At 34.2% G+C, this 15,730-nt stretch overlaps 2 protein-coding genes across 2 annotated transcripts; one reads left to right on the top strand and one right to left on the bottom strand.

The window, feature by feature from the left end:
- Positions 1–1,680: 1,680 nt before the first annotated feature.
- Positions 1,681–5,199, top strand: LOC125209108 (uncharacterized). Its single transcript, XM_048108717.2, has 9 exons — positions 1,681–2,109; positions 2,193–2,350; positions 3,131–3,312; positions 3,393–3,677; positions 3,743–3,801; positions 3,883–3,919; positions 4,015–4,086; positions 4,175–4,499; positions 4,575–5,199. Exons 1-9 carry the CDS (start codon positions 2,004–2,006, stop codon positions 4,950–4,952), a joined length of 1,602 nt encoding a protein of 533 aa, XP_047964674.1. The 5' UTR covers positions 1,681–2,003; the 3' UTR covers positions 4,953–5,199.
- A 4,020-nt stretch (positions 5,200–9,219) lies between these two features.
- On the bottom strand, positions 9,220–10,115 carry LOC125214661 (uncharacterized). The gene has a single exon (XM_048115777.2). It carries the CDS (start codon positions 9,987–9,989, stop codon positions 9,384–9,386), a length of 606 nt encoding a protein of 201 aa, XP_047971734.1. The 5' UTR covers positions 9,990–10,115; the 3' UTR covers positions 9,220–9,383.
- Between the last annotated feature and the right edge of the window lie 5,615 nt (positions 10,116–15,730).

A 15,730-nucleotide genomic window follows, 5' to 3' on the forward strand; every position in this document is an offset into this window, starting at 1 on the left:
ACCGAAAATGAAACATTCGAATCACCCAAGATGTTGTCCTTGTCGGAGTATGGCCCCTCCACTTGGCAACCGGATCTGAAACTGTACCAAAAACTTATTTAGATCTAAGAAAATAGATTTGACGAACGTTGGAAGGGGTATACATTAGACACAATGGTACTGATCAACTTTTGAATGCGTTGACGGTTTGGAAGCGCCGAAAATATGTTGATCTTCGCCACCGGGTCTTCAACAGCTTCCAAGAAATGCAATGCAGTGAGAGAAAGTAACCCAAATGCAAAACTCAAATATGCAGACGCATGTGTTAATGGGGGGAAACCCAAAAATTTGATGGACACTTTGGTAGCATCCACACCAATTCTTGTGCACTGTATCGGACAAGTTTTCCAATATCAAGGCAGCATGATTCATCTCTTCCAAAAGTCAAACTGACAGTGTGGGCTGGAGTGGAAATCAAAGGCCATGCAGATTCATCTACGGAACACCGAACCATCTTTTTTGCCATGATTTGACCCCATTTGTGGTCATTTAATGAACACCGAACGTGTCCTAAGTGATTTATTGCAATTTGTACTTGTTTTATGAGACTAATTTTTTCAATGAATATTTGATGCTTATTTATTGAGATGACACTTTGGTGTGGGGATGGATTAAAGCATAACTCCAATTCGTCTTCATGAGTTGAGAATCGAAAAAATTGACTTCCACGTGACTACCAATTTCACTGAAAATAAAGTCTCTTGATAATTTTGAATGGTAGTAAATTTAAAGTTTAATTCTTATAGTTTGAAAGTTATAAGATTGATAAAACATTAATCAAAAGGTATGCTTTAAATCAGTATTGATTTGTAAAACATTGTGAAGTCAGACTCAGGTCACTATTTTGTTCCATGTAAAGAGCATGAATTCAAATTTTCGACTACCATTACTCCATCTATATATGCTTGTTGCTTATATTTTATCTTAAAAGTCAAATAATAAGTAAATAAATATGAGGTGAATACAACTCATGTGATCCAAATTGCAAAGTGACGAAGTCGTGTGACAGATGTATACTATGATTGATGATTTAGGTGTTTAATTAATCAGTCAGTATCAAATTGATACATTTAAATAATCGAAACAGGGGAAAAGCTACACGTTGCTGTTACAAACTCCAATTGCTTTTGTTCTTTTATTTACTTTTAATTATTCCCATCATATGATATTACAGTTATTTAATCTAATTCAAAGATGAAAGGATGACAACAATTTAAAATACCCATCATCAAACGAAATTAAATACAAAAATAGAAGCCATAATTCCAATCATGGTAAATACATCCTACTATTTGTTTTTCTTTTTTATTTCCAATTGATATAATCAAATACTACTACTACAAAATCATGGCAATTACCAATAAAGTATGATTATTTTATTGTATTACCGACAACTAAAAAGGCGACTGACTAAGATATTTATCAGTGAGATAATGCGCATTTAATTAGAGCTTTTCGCAATGATTCAAATTCAAATCTTGTGAACAATAAATCTTGATTGATGCCCTGTTCCTTCATGAATTCACCTTTCTAAATCCTTTATTCCACTCAGCTAATTTAAAAATTCAATCTTTAATCAGATATTCACTGAATTCAATGAAATCGAAAGTGGGTTTTGTCAAAAGTAGAGTTATTATTAGCCCATAGAGTGAAGTAATTTTCAACCAGTTCATTAAAACCGGTTGATTAATAGGTAAAGTGGCGTTATTAAATGCCGTAATTAGTTAAAGAAGCTGTAGAATTTCGTTGAGTGGCGGCAATGAAGGCAGAAACCGCAAACCGGCATTTTTATTCGAAAAATGTATACTATAAAATCAAAATGTAAGGAAGAAAAATGTGGAATCGCCACATGTCACTTATTTAACACACAGGCACACTAGTAAAGTTACAAACTTGCTGCATTTTATTGAAGTTTGCTGCATTTCATTTTCAAATTTGAAGTGGTAAAGAAAAAGGGAAGAAGGATGGCGGCGTGCTTGAGATCTCTGCTTCTTTTCTCATGCCTTGCAGCAGCATTTGTTGCATTGGCATTTGGGGAAGAAGCCCTTTTCCCAACTCTGCAGACTTCAGGTTAATCAATCCCACCATTTTGCTTTCTCATATGTTTTTTCTTGTGTTAAAAATCGAATCTTGAATTTGTGTTTGTTGTGCAGCGGTGGTTGGGAGAGAGAGAGGGAGATTTCTGGCAGGTGATGAACAAGTGAACACAACTCTGATTTTGGCTGAGAAGAGGACTCAGAGGAAAGACCCTCTTGATGATTTTCGCAAATACACAGGAGGCTGGAATATCAGTAATCGCCATTACTGGGGTGTAAGCTCATTTTCTTTACACTTTTTGTTGTTGGACAATCTGATTGTAGGGTGTTTTTTTATGAGAGTTTGTTCAAGAATATGTGTCCCATGTTAATAGCTAATGAGCTATAGTGCAAGAATTTTACTATTACAGTTGTTTTCTTTCTTGGCAATGTTTTAGTTCATATTGTTATGAGTTAGTTCAAGAATGTGTTTACCAAATCTCATTTGAGTTTGTGGTTGGCCACTTTAGGATTAGTTTTCTTTCTTGGGAGTGTTTGATTTCTTATTGTTATGAGTTAGTTCAAGAATTTGTGTTCCAAATCTCATTTCTTCATGTTGTTGGACAATTTGGGTTTAGTATTCTTGCTTGGAGATGCTTGGTTTCATATTGTTATAGGTTAGTTCAAGAATTTGTGTTCCAAATACATTTCACAATGTTATTGGCCAATTTGGGTTTAGTTTTCTTTCATGGGGAAATTTGATTTGATATTGTTACAAGTTGATTCAAGAATTTGTGTTCAAAATCTCATTCATTATGTTGTTAGCCAATTTTGGTTTAGTTTCTTTCTTGGGAGTGTTTGATTTCACATTGTATCATGAGTTACTTCAATAGTTTGTGGTCCAAATCTCACTTCTTTATGTTCTTGGCCAATTTGGGTTTAGTTTTCTTGAGTTTGTTCAAGCATTTTATGCTATTTTGTGTATCTGTATTGTATCTGTATGATAAAAATGTGTTTGTATGAAAAACAAGAGAGTCTCAACTTAACCATTTGAATAACTTGATGTTGGATTACAGTCTGTGGCTTACACTGCTGTTCCCTTCTTCATTGTTGGCGCAATCTGGTTTGTCGTCTTCGGGGTATGCTTGATCATCACATGCCTCTACTTCTGCTGCTGCCGAAAGGCGCCTTATGGCTATTCTCGAGTCGCCTATGCCCTCTCTCTCATTCTCCTCACCTTCTTCACCATTTCTGCAATGTAATATACCTCTCTTTGTCTCTCCATTTGTTGTCACACATTGTGAAGGTGAAATTAGTGTCTAATGTTACCTTCTCCAGCATTGGATGCATCATCTTGTACACTGGCCAAGGGAAATTCCACTCCAGCACTATCAACACTTTGGAATACGTCGTCTATCAGGCCGACACCACATCCGAGAGTCTTAAAAATGTCTCGGGATATCTGGCTGCCGCCAAGCAAATCAACGTGGATCAAGTGAGTCTGCCGCCTAATGTCATAGGCGACATCGACAGCATCCAAACCAAGATAAACTCATCGGCCAGCACCCTCTCGACTAAAACCGAGGACAATTCACAGAAGATCAAGGATCTCATTCAATCTGTGTAAGTTAGAACTAGTTTCAAATTTGAATAGCTATAGAGAGTGTGAATGCTTTGTTTTCTTGCAGGAGATTGGCTCTCATCATACTCTCCGCAGTTATGCTTCTTCTTACGTTTCTTGGATTCGGTACTTTCTTGAACTTATTAGCACTCGCGTATTTTTTCACATTGTCGTCTCTGATCTTACTCTGGGATTGTTTCGTTTCAGTGTTTTCAATCTTCGGAATGCAGGTTCTTGTTTACATGTGAGTTTGAATAGCTTTTTTCTTCAAACATATTCGTTCTTGCTTCCCTCGTAGTGTAGCTCTATATACGCCTAATGTTTCGTTTGTCGTTGCAGATTAGTGGTCACGGGATGGATTCTTGTGACCGGGACGTTCATACTATGCGGGATCTTTCTTCTTCTGCACAAGTACGTATAAACTATCCGATTCTCCCATCCACAACGAGCCGAGCCAACTAATTTGCACTGCATCGTCTCACTTGGTTCCTAATTTCAGCGTGACAGGGGATACGTGCGTAGCAATGAACGAGTGGGTCCAGAACCCGACTGCTCATACAGCTCTCGACGACATCCTTCCTTGCGTGGACAACGCTACCGCCCAAGAGACCTTGACCAAGAGCAAGGAAGTATCATCACAGCTCGTCACGTTGATGAACACGGTCATCTCCAACATCTCCAACGCCAACAACGTCCCCAGCTTCCTCCCGCTCTACTTCAACCAATCAGGCCCTCCCGTGCCAAACGTGTGCAATCCGTTCAATCCCGACCTCACCAGCCGTGCTTGTGCACCCGGTGAGACCAACCTCAGCAATGCCACTGAGGTATAACCAAAACTCTGTTTTAGTCTTATTTTGGGATCAATAGATTAAAAGATTGAAACTTTACCAACAATGCAGGTGTTAGGTGGCTATGTCTGCCAAACATCGTCGAACGGGATCTGCACGACACAGGGCCGTCTGACGCCGGCCATGTACACGCAGATGGCTGCTAGTGTGAATGTGAGCTATGGCTTGTTTAAGTATGGTCCTTTCTTGGCTACTGTTCAAGACTGTAGTTTTGTGAGGGATACGTTCTCGGCCATAGAGGCCGATCACTGTCCCGGGTTGCGTAGGTATAGCAAGTGGATCTATGTCGGGCTCGTGATGGTTGCCCTCGCAGTCATGCTGTCTCTGCTGTTTTGGGTCATATACGGACGGGAGAGGCGCCACCGTGTTTATACGAAGGCGCACACGCCTCCGGGAGCACCGGGTTTCGATGAAGACAAGCATGCTTAGGTTTTGAGGAGCAATGCATTGGTGCTTCAATTGATGATTTTGGCTTCATTTGTAGCATAACTTGTGATGTACTATTATTGTATGTGGTGTTTGCATTGTTGTCTTAGGTGTAGATATATATCTTTATTACTAGTTTTTTTTTTTGTTGGAAAATTTATTAGTAGGAGTAATTTTTTTATTATCATGGATTATTTCTAATTTACATGTGAATTTATATTTTGTTGGAATCGAATTCTGTGATTTTTTATTCATTGAGTCCACTAACTTAACGAGCTTTCATTGACTAAATTCTCAATTTTAACGCAATTTTTTAATAATTAACACGGCTTGAACACGCTTACGAATTTTGGATCCAAATACACGTATAAAATATTTGGTGCATTTAAATAAAAACTAATGATGTTTAATTTAGGGCCATTTATCAGGAAAAAAAATTAAATATAAAAAAAAACGAATTATTTATATTTTTTTTTCAATTGTCACATGCTATCAATTATCAAATTTAGAGATAATTAAGTCTTGTGTGGTAGAAAAATACACTTAGTTGAGATTGCTTTTGTTATTTCATAAATTAAGACACACAGGGGGCCAAAAGATGAGAACACTATTATTTTTATAATATCGTGTTAAAATGACGGGTAGAAGCAATAATTAGGAGTATAAAATAATTCTATATTGTAGAGGCATAATTATTGTTTTACACTAAGATTTATTAATCATATATAAAAAAATGTTCGGAATCGAATCAAATTTAGTCTACAAAGCCAAACACAAGCCACGCATTTTTATTCTTGCATCATTATCTCTACATTTTATAATGTCTATAATATGCTGAATGAGCTGGCTAGTGTTGGATATAACACCCAAAAACAATATTTACCCCATTTAAATAACTAATGCGAGAATATTGAATTAAATATTCAATAATGAAGGCTTGATATTTTGGTTAATAAATTCAATTCGAGCAAGTTGGTACAGAAAATTAATAATAATACTAATAATTTCATATAAATTAGCAATTCAAAATAGAATCGTTTGATTATAGAGTAAGAAGGTCGGCACGCTTCGTGTTCGTCGAATTATGACTATTTATTTATTTTGAATAGACTTAGTCTTCTTCCGCAGCCTTTTGACTTTCTCTACTTGCACATTAATACATTATACTCAACTTCTAGAAATATTAACCAAACTCCAAATTAAAGGTGATTTAGTAGTATTAGAAAATTATACTCAATTCGTCCATTAACCATAGTTTTAATAGTAAACAATAACAATTTAATTGCAAAATTAGTAAAATGAGGGGATATAGAGAAAAATTTAGTTGAAATATTTTTAAAAAGTACTCCCTCCATTCCATAGTAAAGGAGGCGTTTCTTTTCGGCACGGAGATTAAGAAAAATTGTGTTCGGTGAGTTAAGTAAATGGAGAGTAAAGTGAAAAATGAAAAAGATAAAGAAATAAAGACATAATAAAGTAAGAGAGAGTAAAGTATGTGTGGAAAAATGTGTTGACTTTTACTAAAAAAAAATGACTCTTTTATTATGGAACGTATCAAAATGACAAAATGACTCTATTATTGTGAAACGAACGGAGCATAACGCAACTCTAGAATGAGAAACTTGTCAAATAAGTGGAGTACAAAAGAAGTGTGACAAGCTGAGCCCATTTTTTGCAGTTTTATCTTATTCATTTAGTTTCAATTATCGAATTATTGAGTTTACTATTTCCCCTTTTCAACGCCTAACTAACCGTTACCGTGCTTGTGTCCGAAAAAGGCGACACATAACTATTAATATTAAATTTTCATTGTCACATTATTACCAAGCAATTCTATATGGATTTGCAATTTTCTCTATATTCGGAATTAAATATCCTATTTACTTGAAGAAAAGCAAATGTGAGCAGAATCTCTGGGAGTGCATTTTTTCTCCACTTCTAGAAATAATCAATTTAGGCACCAAATTGCATGTTAAACCCAACCAAATTGATATAATTGAGTTTGACTATTAATTTAAACCTAAACTTACATAATGAACAATAAAAAAGGTATTACTCCTACATGCGTAGATATAAGTCAAAACGAACGCACCGTCACGAATTAAATAGAGTACCCAATAGTGAAATTCCGAAATGTTTATTCCAAACAAATTCAATTTTACAAATTCACTGAATTACCTTCTCTATCCAGATGATACATTTTCCTTCTTAAAGACTGTTTTATTCAAAGTGACATATTTTATAAAATACTTTCTAGTATTTTATTTGCATTCATATTTTTACTCTTCTCACTTAATTAATAAGTATTATTTTTTGTTCCTCTTGAAATAGTTGATTCTATTATTTTTTGAACAACAAATTATATTATCTTTCAATTTTAACTTTTAGAATCAAATTTTTTAAATTACGTATCCTAAAGAAATGATTTAAATAATTTAAATAACTAATGATTTAAATAATTTAAATAACTTGGAAGATATGAATATTACTCATTTTCTCTGTTAAGAGCAGACTGAGCAGCACCGTCCGTCCGTGCCAGCGGCACGAGAGCACGCCCGTGCCGCTGAGCACCCTTACATGGCGTGTTCTGATTGGCCAACGGCATGTATGCCGTTGGCATATTCAATTTTTTATTTTTTATTTTTAAAAATTCGAAATTAATTTTATAAAAAAGTTTTGAAAAAAAAATATATTTTTCCACTTCCCAAAAAATTATATCCGTTTTCTACCCGTTTTTATTTTTTTTTTCAATTTTTTTTCCCAAAATTCACATTTTCATTTATAAATATCCCACTTCAACACAAAAAAAATCACATTCTCATCTATTCTATCATCTACATTCTCTCATCTTTTTTTCTCATATTCTCTCATCTAAATTCCCACCACACTATTTTAATTATGTATTTTTTTATTTTCTAGGATTTTAATTATGTATTTTTATTTTTTAAGATTTTAATTATGTAATTTTTATTTTTTAATGTATTTTTATAATGTAGAAATATTTACTAATTGAAGTATTTAAATTGAATAATAGAATGGTGGGACCCTTGAGTTTGTCCTTAGCTAAGAGCATGGATGCGAGTGTTATACTCTTAGCTAAGGACAAGGAGTAAAAGTGGATCCAGATCCACTTCCATGCTATTAGCTAAAAGCACAAATTAGGATGCTCTAATCCAAGTAGCTTGAGACAGATACCATTTGTTTACTAATTAATTGCTTAGAGATGTGTGCCAACTGGATAATTCTGTTATCCAACATCTATCCTTTTTCAATACATTTCAATGTGTAAATAAAAAGTATGCATATGTGTTGTCTATATTCATAATGGGTATTTATGGCCTCTTCAATTGGCCCACATCCACGCTCGTCCAGCTGCCTCCAGACCTTACCACATCCAAATTCATATATATTCATTAAATTTTATTATTTTCCAGTATTTAATGCTATTTTATTTTTGGTTTTACTCTTTACATATTCACGTTGAATTACAGATTTCACATTATTAATATATTTAAACAATACTTCCATATGTCCAGCTATCGTTTCCGCTTCAAAATTGATAATTATATTTCAACAATTCTTCCCTCCCCATTTCATTTTATAGTATAGCTTTTATGGAATACTTTTTTTTCTACTTTTTTATTTTGATTATTGCAGCAAAAATTCAGCATTCTTTCTAATCTACTTCCTCCAGTAAATAATCTTATTTTATTTAGTTCGAGATTATTTTCTGTTAGATTTTGGTCCCGCAGTAAATTCCGGAATATACTATCCAATCACCCGCATCAACTTCCGTAAAATCAGCAGAAATCTATTTTTAGTAATTCCCATTTTCCAAAGCTGAGGTGAAAAAAATAGTCTCAAAATCATCCATGGCTTCGAACTTCGAGTTTCACGATAATCACTTCCCCACACTTCACGCAAAGCTCCTCAGATCTCAACACAAAGGTGAAAAATAACATCAGTAAAAATTAATAACAGTAACAAATAATGAAATATTGAAACAAACGAACGGAACGGCACTTACCTCATACGAACCGACGGAACGGAACTTACCTCATACGAACAACGACGGAACGGACGAACGGATTCAACAGAAAACGATGCGATACACGTAACGGAATTGGCGATAATTTCAACCAGCACCAAACGCTAAATCATCATCACGCAAACATCTTGATCCATGGATTTAGATTCAAATTATAGTTTCATCATCCTCATTGCTATGTGAAATTCGATTGGATTCATTTTAATTAGATCGAGAGTGCTCTAGTTTCAAATCCAATACGTTCTTCATTTGGAAATCATATGTACAACCAACACAAACATCAGCTCCCCTGTTCCAAAAATTGCTCAGGTGTCGCCGCCGCGGATCGTAAGCGCGCGACCGGTGATTTTCGAGTATAACCAAACCTGCATATTCGGCTTGCTCCTTCAGACGTCGTCGCCGGCGGTGGACATGACGGAGAGGCGGCTCTGCCGCGGCCGGAAATCGGCTCGGCGACGCTGCTGGTGCGAGGACGGGCGAATCAGCGCCGCGAGGGCTCGCTTCACCAGATCTCCCTCCACGGTGCCGATCCGCACCAGAGAATTCGTCATCGCCGATCGCCTCATGTTCAGCCGGTTCGGGGAGTAGGAAATCGATTGATTACCACCGCCGCTGTTTTTGTGCAAAGCGCATCGAAACGAACCTGGATGATTCGTCGGCGAGCACAGGCACGTCCTCTTCTGAATGTTGCCGCGCACGACCTGGTTCCGCGGCGGCGGCGCCGCGATCGAGCGCCGCGGCGAGATAGATCTGTCGATCGCGAAGCGGACGGACCGCGACGGAGGCGGCGGGGACAGGCCGTGGAGGTTGACGCGCGTCGGCGACGCCGCGCGGCGCTGGTTGAAGAAGCCGGCGGAAGGAGAGGACGAGTAGTAGCTGGACGAGGCGAACGGCGACGAATCCGACGTCATGAACGAGGAATTCCGGTGAGCGGCGGCGGCGCGGTGCCCCGCCATGACCGGGGCGCTCGACCTTCTAGAAGACGTAGCCATTGGTTTTTCCTTTTTCCCTTGTTTCCTCTCGAAGAAAGGTATTGTTTGTGGGGAAAGAGAGGAGAGAGAGGGAATATTTTAGTGTTATTTTTCTAAAGTGCGCTGTGGCTCTTCAGTTTGGCAAACCTAGCTGGTGTCAAAGGGCTGATTTATAGTTGGGGAAGGCGATGGCACGTCCGTAAATACGAGACGAGGAGAGGGGTAGTGCGGGGAAAGGGAGGGCAAAGTTCGGTCTGGGGGTGGGGTCCAGCATCAAAGCAAATATCATCGCGGGAATCTGATCCAACGGCTGCGAATCGATTTTAATATGCAAAAACGACAGGAGCTGAAGTCGTTTTAAGCAATGAAATGCTTCGACCGTTACGGCCTAGCCGCCACGTATTACTGTAGGGTTGATTTACGGCTCGCAAATCGAGATGGAAAAGATAAGTAGATAAGTTTAATGTTTGATTTTAAGGATAATCCCAAAAAAAAGGGTGAATTTTGCTTTATTCAATATTATAAAAATTCGAAATGATTTTTTAAATTATCCCATAAATGGACATTAATGATTTCACTTTGAATTTTATATTACAGTATAATGATAGTTATTGCGTTCGGAATCAAACTGTGCATAAAACTAATTTTTGAATAAAAATATGACAAAATGTTTATAGAAAATTTAAGTGACCTCAACTTAGTTAAAGGTAGATTTTTGCTGGCCAACAAACCATGAAATATTAGTCAATTCTTTTGGCCTTCTCAATCTTTAGCTTTTCGATTGTTATACTTGTTACTAGTGTATGAAGCGCGTTGATGATGAGATTCATGACGTAACTTTTGATGTTTCATTTGCTAAAAATGTTGGTCTTTGAACTGTTGTAACAGTCATAAGCTTTATAAGACGTATTAATGGTGAGACCTTCTATGACTTTAGTAGATGTGTTCGTCTCAATACATTGTCTCTCTAAGCTTGTTCATGCACCAATTAGCATTTTAGGAACATTGTTTGCTTGGTTTTCAAAACTTCATCAACTTTATCGGTGCTTAGTGGTTTTGAGGTGTTTTACGCGTTAAAAGAAAGTCGTTTTATTTTTCGTGACAATGCGTCAATCTGAATGTATTAACTGAAGCATAATTTATCTTGTTGAAATAAAATTTTTCGGTATTCTAACGCAAACAACTTGTCATGAATGACAACATTTTCAATCAAAGAATTGTGGGTGCAGTTACGGCTCGAGCCGAGGACCTTCTCCCTTGTAGTGTGGGCGGCTAGCTTTGCGAGCCACCATTGCGGATGCTCGTAGTAAACAAGTTAATAATATAATGGTATCAATTGGAAATTTGAAAATAATAGTAGTATTAGATAAAATATTACATTGAAATATTATATTGGTTGGGGGAGTTGAGAAGTTAGTGACATTCTCCAACCTTTGGAGATATATAAGGCCAAAATAATTCATATCAAAATAGTCGTCTAAACCAACTCTTACTTGCACCATCCGTTTACATAACTAGTTGCACAATCTTACTTTCGTGAGTCGCAATTTCTCATTAAGAAAAGCATAATTAATTAATGACACAGTATTTTTGGAGGAGATTTGAACTAATCTAATAAGTTGACATGCAAAATATTTCTAAAATTCGAAACATATTTTGAAATAATCCAACAATGAATCACCTCTTCGCAAATCCTACGTGTGTACAAGTATTCAACCTTTAATTAATTTTACCAATAGTACTTATTTCAGAACAATAATTACGAATCAAATAAAACTTGAAGGGAAAAAAATTCCCTTAGAAAATTTTAAGTTTTAATGACAAACTATAGTTAAATATAAATAAAAAAAAATTTAATACAATAATATCAAGTAGTGGTATAAACCTAAAGCATGGATACTAGCATGATGAACTTATGCTCACTACTTCCGAAAGTTTCATTTTTTTTAATTACATGAATAAAATTGCAAATTGATATCAACAAGTTGATGTTATCCAAAATGAGATGAGGAAGTTGACGTTATATAGCACCTAAAAACACTATGGCCTACCATGTTTAAGACACTATTTTAATAATACATCTACTCTATTTGAAATTGTTAGGCGCCTTTCGTGTAGGTTTTTGGTTTTTCCAAATGTAGAATGATGATGATGATTAATGAATTAGTACATTTTTGGTCGATTTTTTTTAAAAGTGGTTTGCAATATTTCATATTTTCATTTGAAGGGGGTGAGTAAAGTTGTACTCCCTTCGTCCATCATTAGGAGTCTCATTTATGAACGGCATGAATTTTAAAAAATGTTAAGAATAGTGTGTGGAAAAAAGTTAATGGAATAGGGGATCCCACTTGTATATATTAGTGTTACGTGAATGAAATGTGAGTGGAATGAGTCAACGAAAGATGAGAATCTATTATCATTTATGGTAAAAGTGAACCTGAATTCCTATTCACGGACGGATTAAAATGGAAAAACGGGACTTTTATTCGCGGACAAATAGAGTAATTCGCTTCGATTGATTTTCAATAATGATTTTGTCAAGTGAGTTAGAAGAAAAGATGGTGTGAGTAATAAAAATATTTGGTGAAATGCAAGTTAGTAGTAGTTCAATAATTGCTAGTTTAGTTGTAGCAATCTTTCTACTGAAATTGTCAACAAATTATTGAATGCCATCTCATCTTATTTAACATTATTTTCAAAGTATTATCGTTTTTATTGACAAAAATGATATAATGAAATTGACAAAAGATAATTTATTGAGAATGGGTCATTACATATATGTGGAATTGGGTGTGAAAATTTTGAAATTTTCTTGGTGTATGTCTGCTTCAATTAGGACCAATAATTTTGTGACACAAGCTATTAATTTTGTCTTGAGCTCGATATATAGTGGGGATGAAATTCATATAATACATGTAAATTTGTAACTATATATGTGTATCATTTTCAGTTTGACGAATTCAAATCAAATTGAATATTAATATTGTTTCTTTAAATAAGATACTTAATCTTGAAATAATTATGTTTTCGCTTTGGTGATAGTAGTAAAGAAGTTAAGTAATGAATGAATGTTAAGTAAATTAAGTGGAAAGAAAGTATAAATTGTGTGAAATAGTAATAGAAAAGATAATTGAAGAAATAATAAAGCATGAGTCATAATAATAATAGTAAGATATTTTAAATATGTTGAAGGAGTATTTTGGAAATATGACATGAATTTAGTGGATGAATAAAAAATATAATGAAAATGAAGAAGTATTCGTTAAGACTTCTAGATCTCTTGAACAGCCATTTATAAAGTGATAAAATTTGTAAAAATGACATTTGACTCTATCTCTCTATTTATGAGAGTCGTCTCTTTCACGTAGGCTGCACTCTTATATATGTATACTTTATCATTAAGAAATGTATATGCATAATAAATGGAATAATCAAATCAAATAAAATCAAATAAAGTTACTCGATGCTGATTCGGCATTACTATATAAAATACATCGACGTAGGATGTAAATTTTGGCGACTAATTTTATTTAATTGTTTGAATAGATTTGTATAATAGTTTAGTTGTAATCGGGTAACGGAATGGTCCATAATTATTTGACTACTATTCCATTTAGCATTGATTAATTCATTTTGACTCATCAATATATTTGAAAGTGTATTAATATGCATCTTGTATTTATTAACAATTAAACCAAGTTTAGGTAAAAGTTCATATAAACGGCCACATTGAAACGCTTTTTCTTTCAATAATATTCCTTTTATACAATAACCAACAATTAATTATTTGTGAGTTCTATGAATGTAACAATACGCATGTAGACTTTTATGACATTGATTCACACAAGACTTTCGATCATTTGAGAAATAAAATACAACTATTTTATCCATAAAAAGGGCTTATTTGTGAATGATATAAGTTTAGTAAACGTAATTAATAAAACATGATTGTCAACGAATAAATAATAAATAAAGTTCCATGAATAAAAATGATAGTAATAATTTTCGAGAATAAAATAAAATGACAAAATGAGACTATCTTTTTATAGACCGATGCAATATAAATAATTCGGTGTTGATCCATATGTATATATTTTTTAATTTTAATATGTTCTATGTCAATGAGTTTACGACAATGTAACCATTAACTTTTTTTTTTCTATCTATTTCTCCAATTTCAACCTCGACTAATATTACAAAAAAATATTCAATGCCATCAATATACATTAAAAACTAATGCAATTCATTGTACCACCACTATTAAAACTATTAATTGTAGTTTGAGGAAAAAGTATATTATTTAAATACTGGAGTAGTATTTTCTTAAACTTTGTAGTAGTAGACAACTCTACATGACAACAAATTTATTTATATTAGCTATTAAGAAGTATGGTCCAGTTTTTGCGATAATATCAATCAAACATCTTTAAAATAGCTCTTTCATAGAAATTGCTTTCGTTATAGTTGGACTTTTGCTTTCTAATTAAATGTGACAACCACGCTTTCTCTGATAAACCACCCTCTACAATTATGGGCCTCTTTAATATCAATTTTTATAGTTTGGTGGTTATGTAAGTATTTATTAAAAATAAGATCAAATTATAGTTTGGTGGTTATGTAAGTATTTATTGAAAATAAGATCATATTGATGTTTTTGCTAACTTACTATAAGTAAATAATCTTTAGATATGGTTTGGTAATCTTGTTAATTCACTCCTTATCCATCTATGTAAATCTACAATTTTACTAATGCTGCTGCTACTACTACTTTAAAATGAAAATATTGATTACTCCATCCGTCCTTTAAATTTTTGTCACATTTTTTCATTTTCATCCGGCCTACAAACTACTTTTGATAGTGGATCTCATATTTGATTAACTCATTCCAACTCACATTTTATGCATAAAAACTAATACGGAGTATATAGAAGTAGGACACATTCTCAACTAACTTTTTCAATTAACTTTCTATTACCTTTCTTACAATCTATGTCTGGTCAAAGTGTGACAAAATTTAACGGACGAATGAAGTATACCCGAAGGGGAATAGTAATAAATCAAGTACTCCCTCCGTCCCTTTCAAGATGCGTTCATATTTTTGAGTGATACATGATTTTGGGAGGAGTTGTCAGGTGAAATAAGTAGAGAGAAAATAGTAATTAAATATTTTAATAAGGAAAAAGAAGATAATGATTCTTTTTAAACGTAATTAATGGATATTTTGAATATGACAAATTAAAAAAAGGAATGTGGGTATTTCAAGTGAGTCAATGAGTAAAAAGTAAAATTCTGAATTGGCCAATTATCTGATTTGACAAGCACACAGTTTTTAGAATTTAGTGTTGTTAGTTTTTGCAAAGTTATCCTGTTTTTCTGGTCACAAGTAGAAATTTGACACTAGGCAATCAACTGTTCCATTCTCTAATTATAACAATTATGATTATAAACATATAATGACATAAAATTACATTGTCACTTAAAACACTTTATGGATAACAATTACTATTCCCTCTAATATCTATCAAACATAATTAATAAACATCTCAATCAACAAATTTTCCAATTTCAACCCAATCTTATCCAGTATTTTCCACCTATTTCCAAAGGCTATTTAGATGGCCATAGGCAATTATTGATTTATAGAAAAATGACAGTTTTTGTAAAAAGAAGAAGACTTTAACTAGATTTAACATAAATATAGTGTTCATTTTCCCCAAATAAATCCACTAGAATCTGACTATAGGATCTTTAATATCTAAGTA

Source organism: Salvia hispanica, chromosome 3 (genome assembly GCF_029641045.1).
Source record: "Salvia hispanica isolate PSC_SH4W2 chromosome 3, Shi_PSC_v1, whole genome shotgun sequence".
Taxonomy (NCBI): Eukaryota; Viridiplantae; Streptophyta; class Magnoliopsida; order Lamiales; family Lamiaceae; genus Salvia; species Salvia hispanica.

Coding starts and splice junctions, on each gene's coding strand:
- LOC125214661 (XM_048115777.2), bottom strand. CDS start 9,989: ATGGCTACGTCTTCTAGAAGGTCGAGCGCCCCGGTCATGGCGGGGCAC.
- LOC125209108 (XM_048108717.2), top strand. CDS start 2,004: ATGGCGGCGTGCTTGAGATCTCTGCTTCTTTTCTCATGCCTTGCAGCA. Junction 2,110..2,192: donor CCCAACTCTGCAGACTTCAG/GTTAATCAATCC, acceptor TTTGTTGTGCAG/CGGTGGTTGGGAGAGAGAGA. Junction 4,500..4,574: donor ACCTCAGCAATGCCACTGAG/GTATAACCAAAA, acceptor CCAACAATGCAG/GTGTTAGGTGGCTATGTCTG.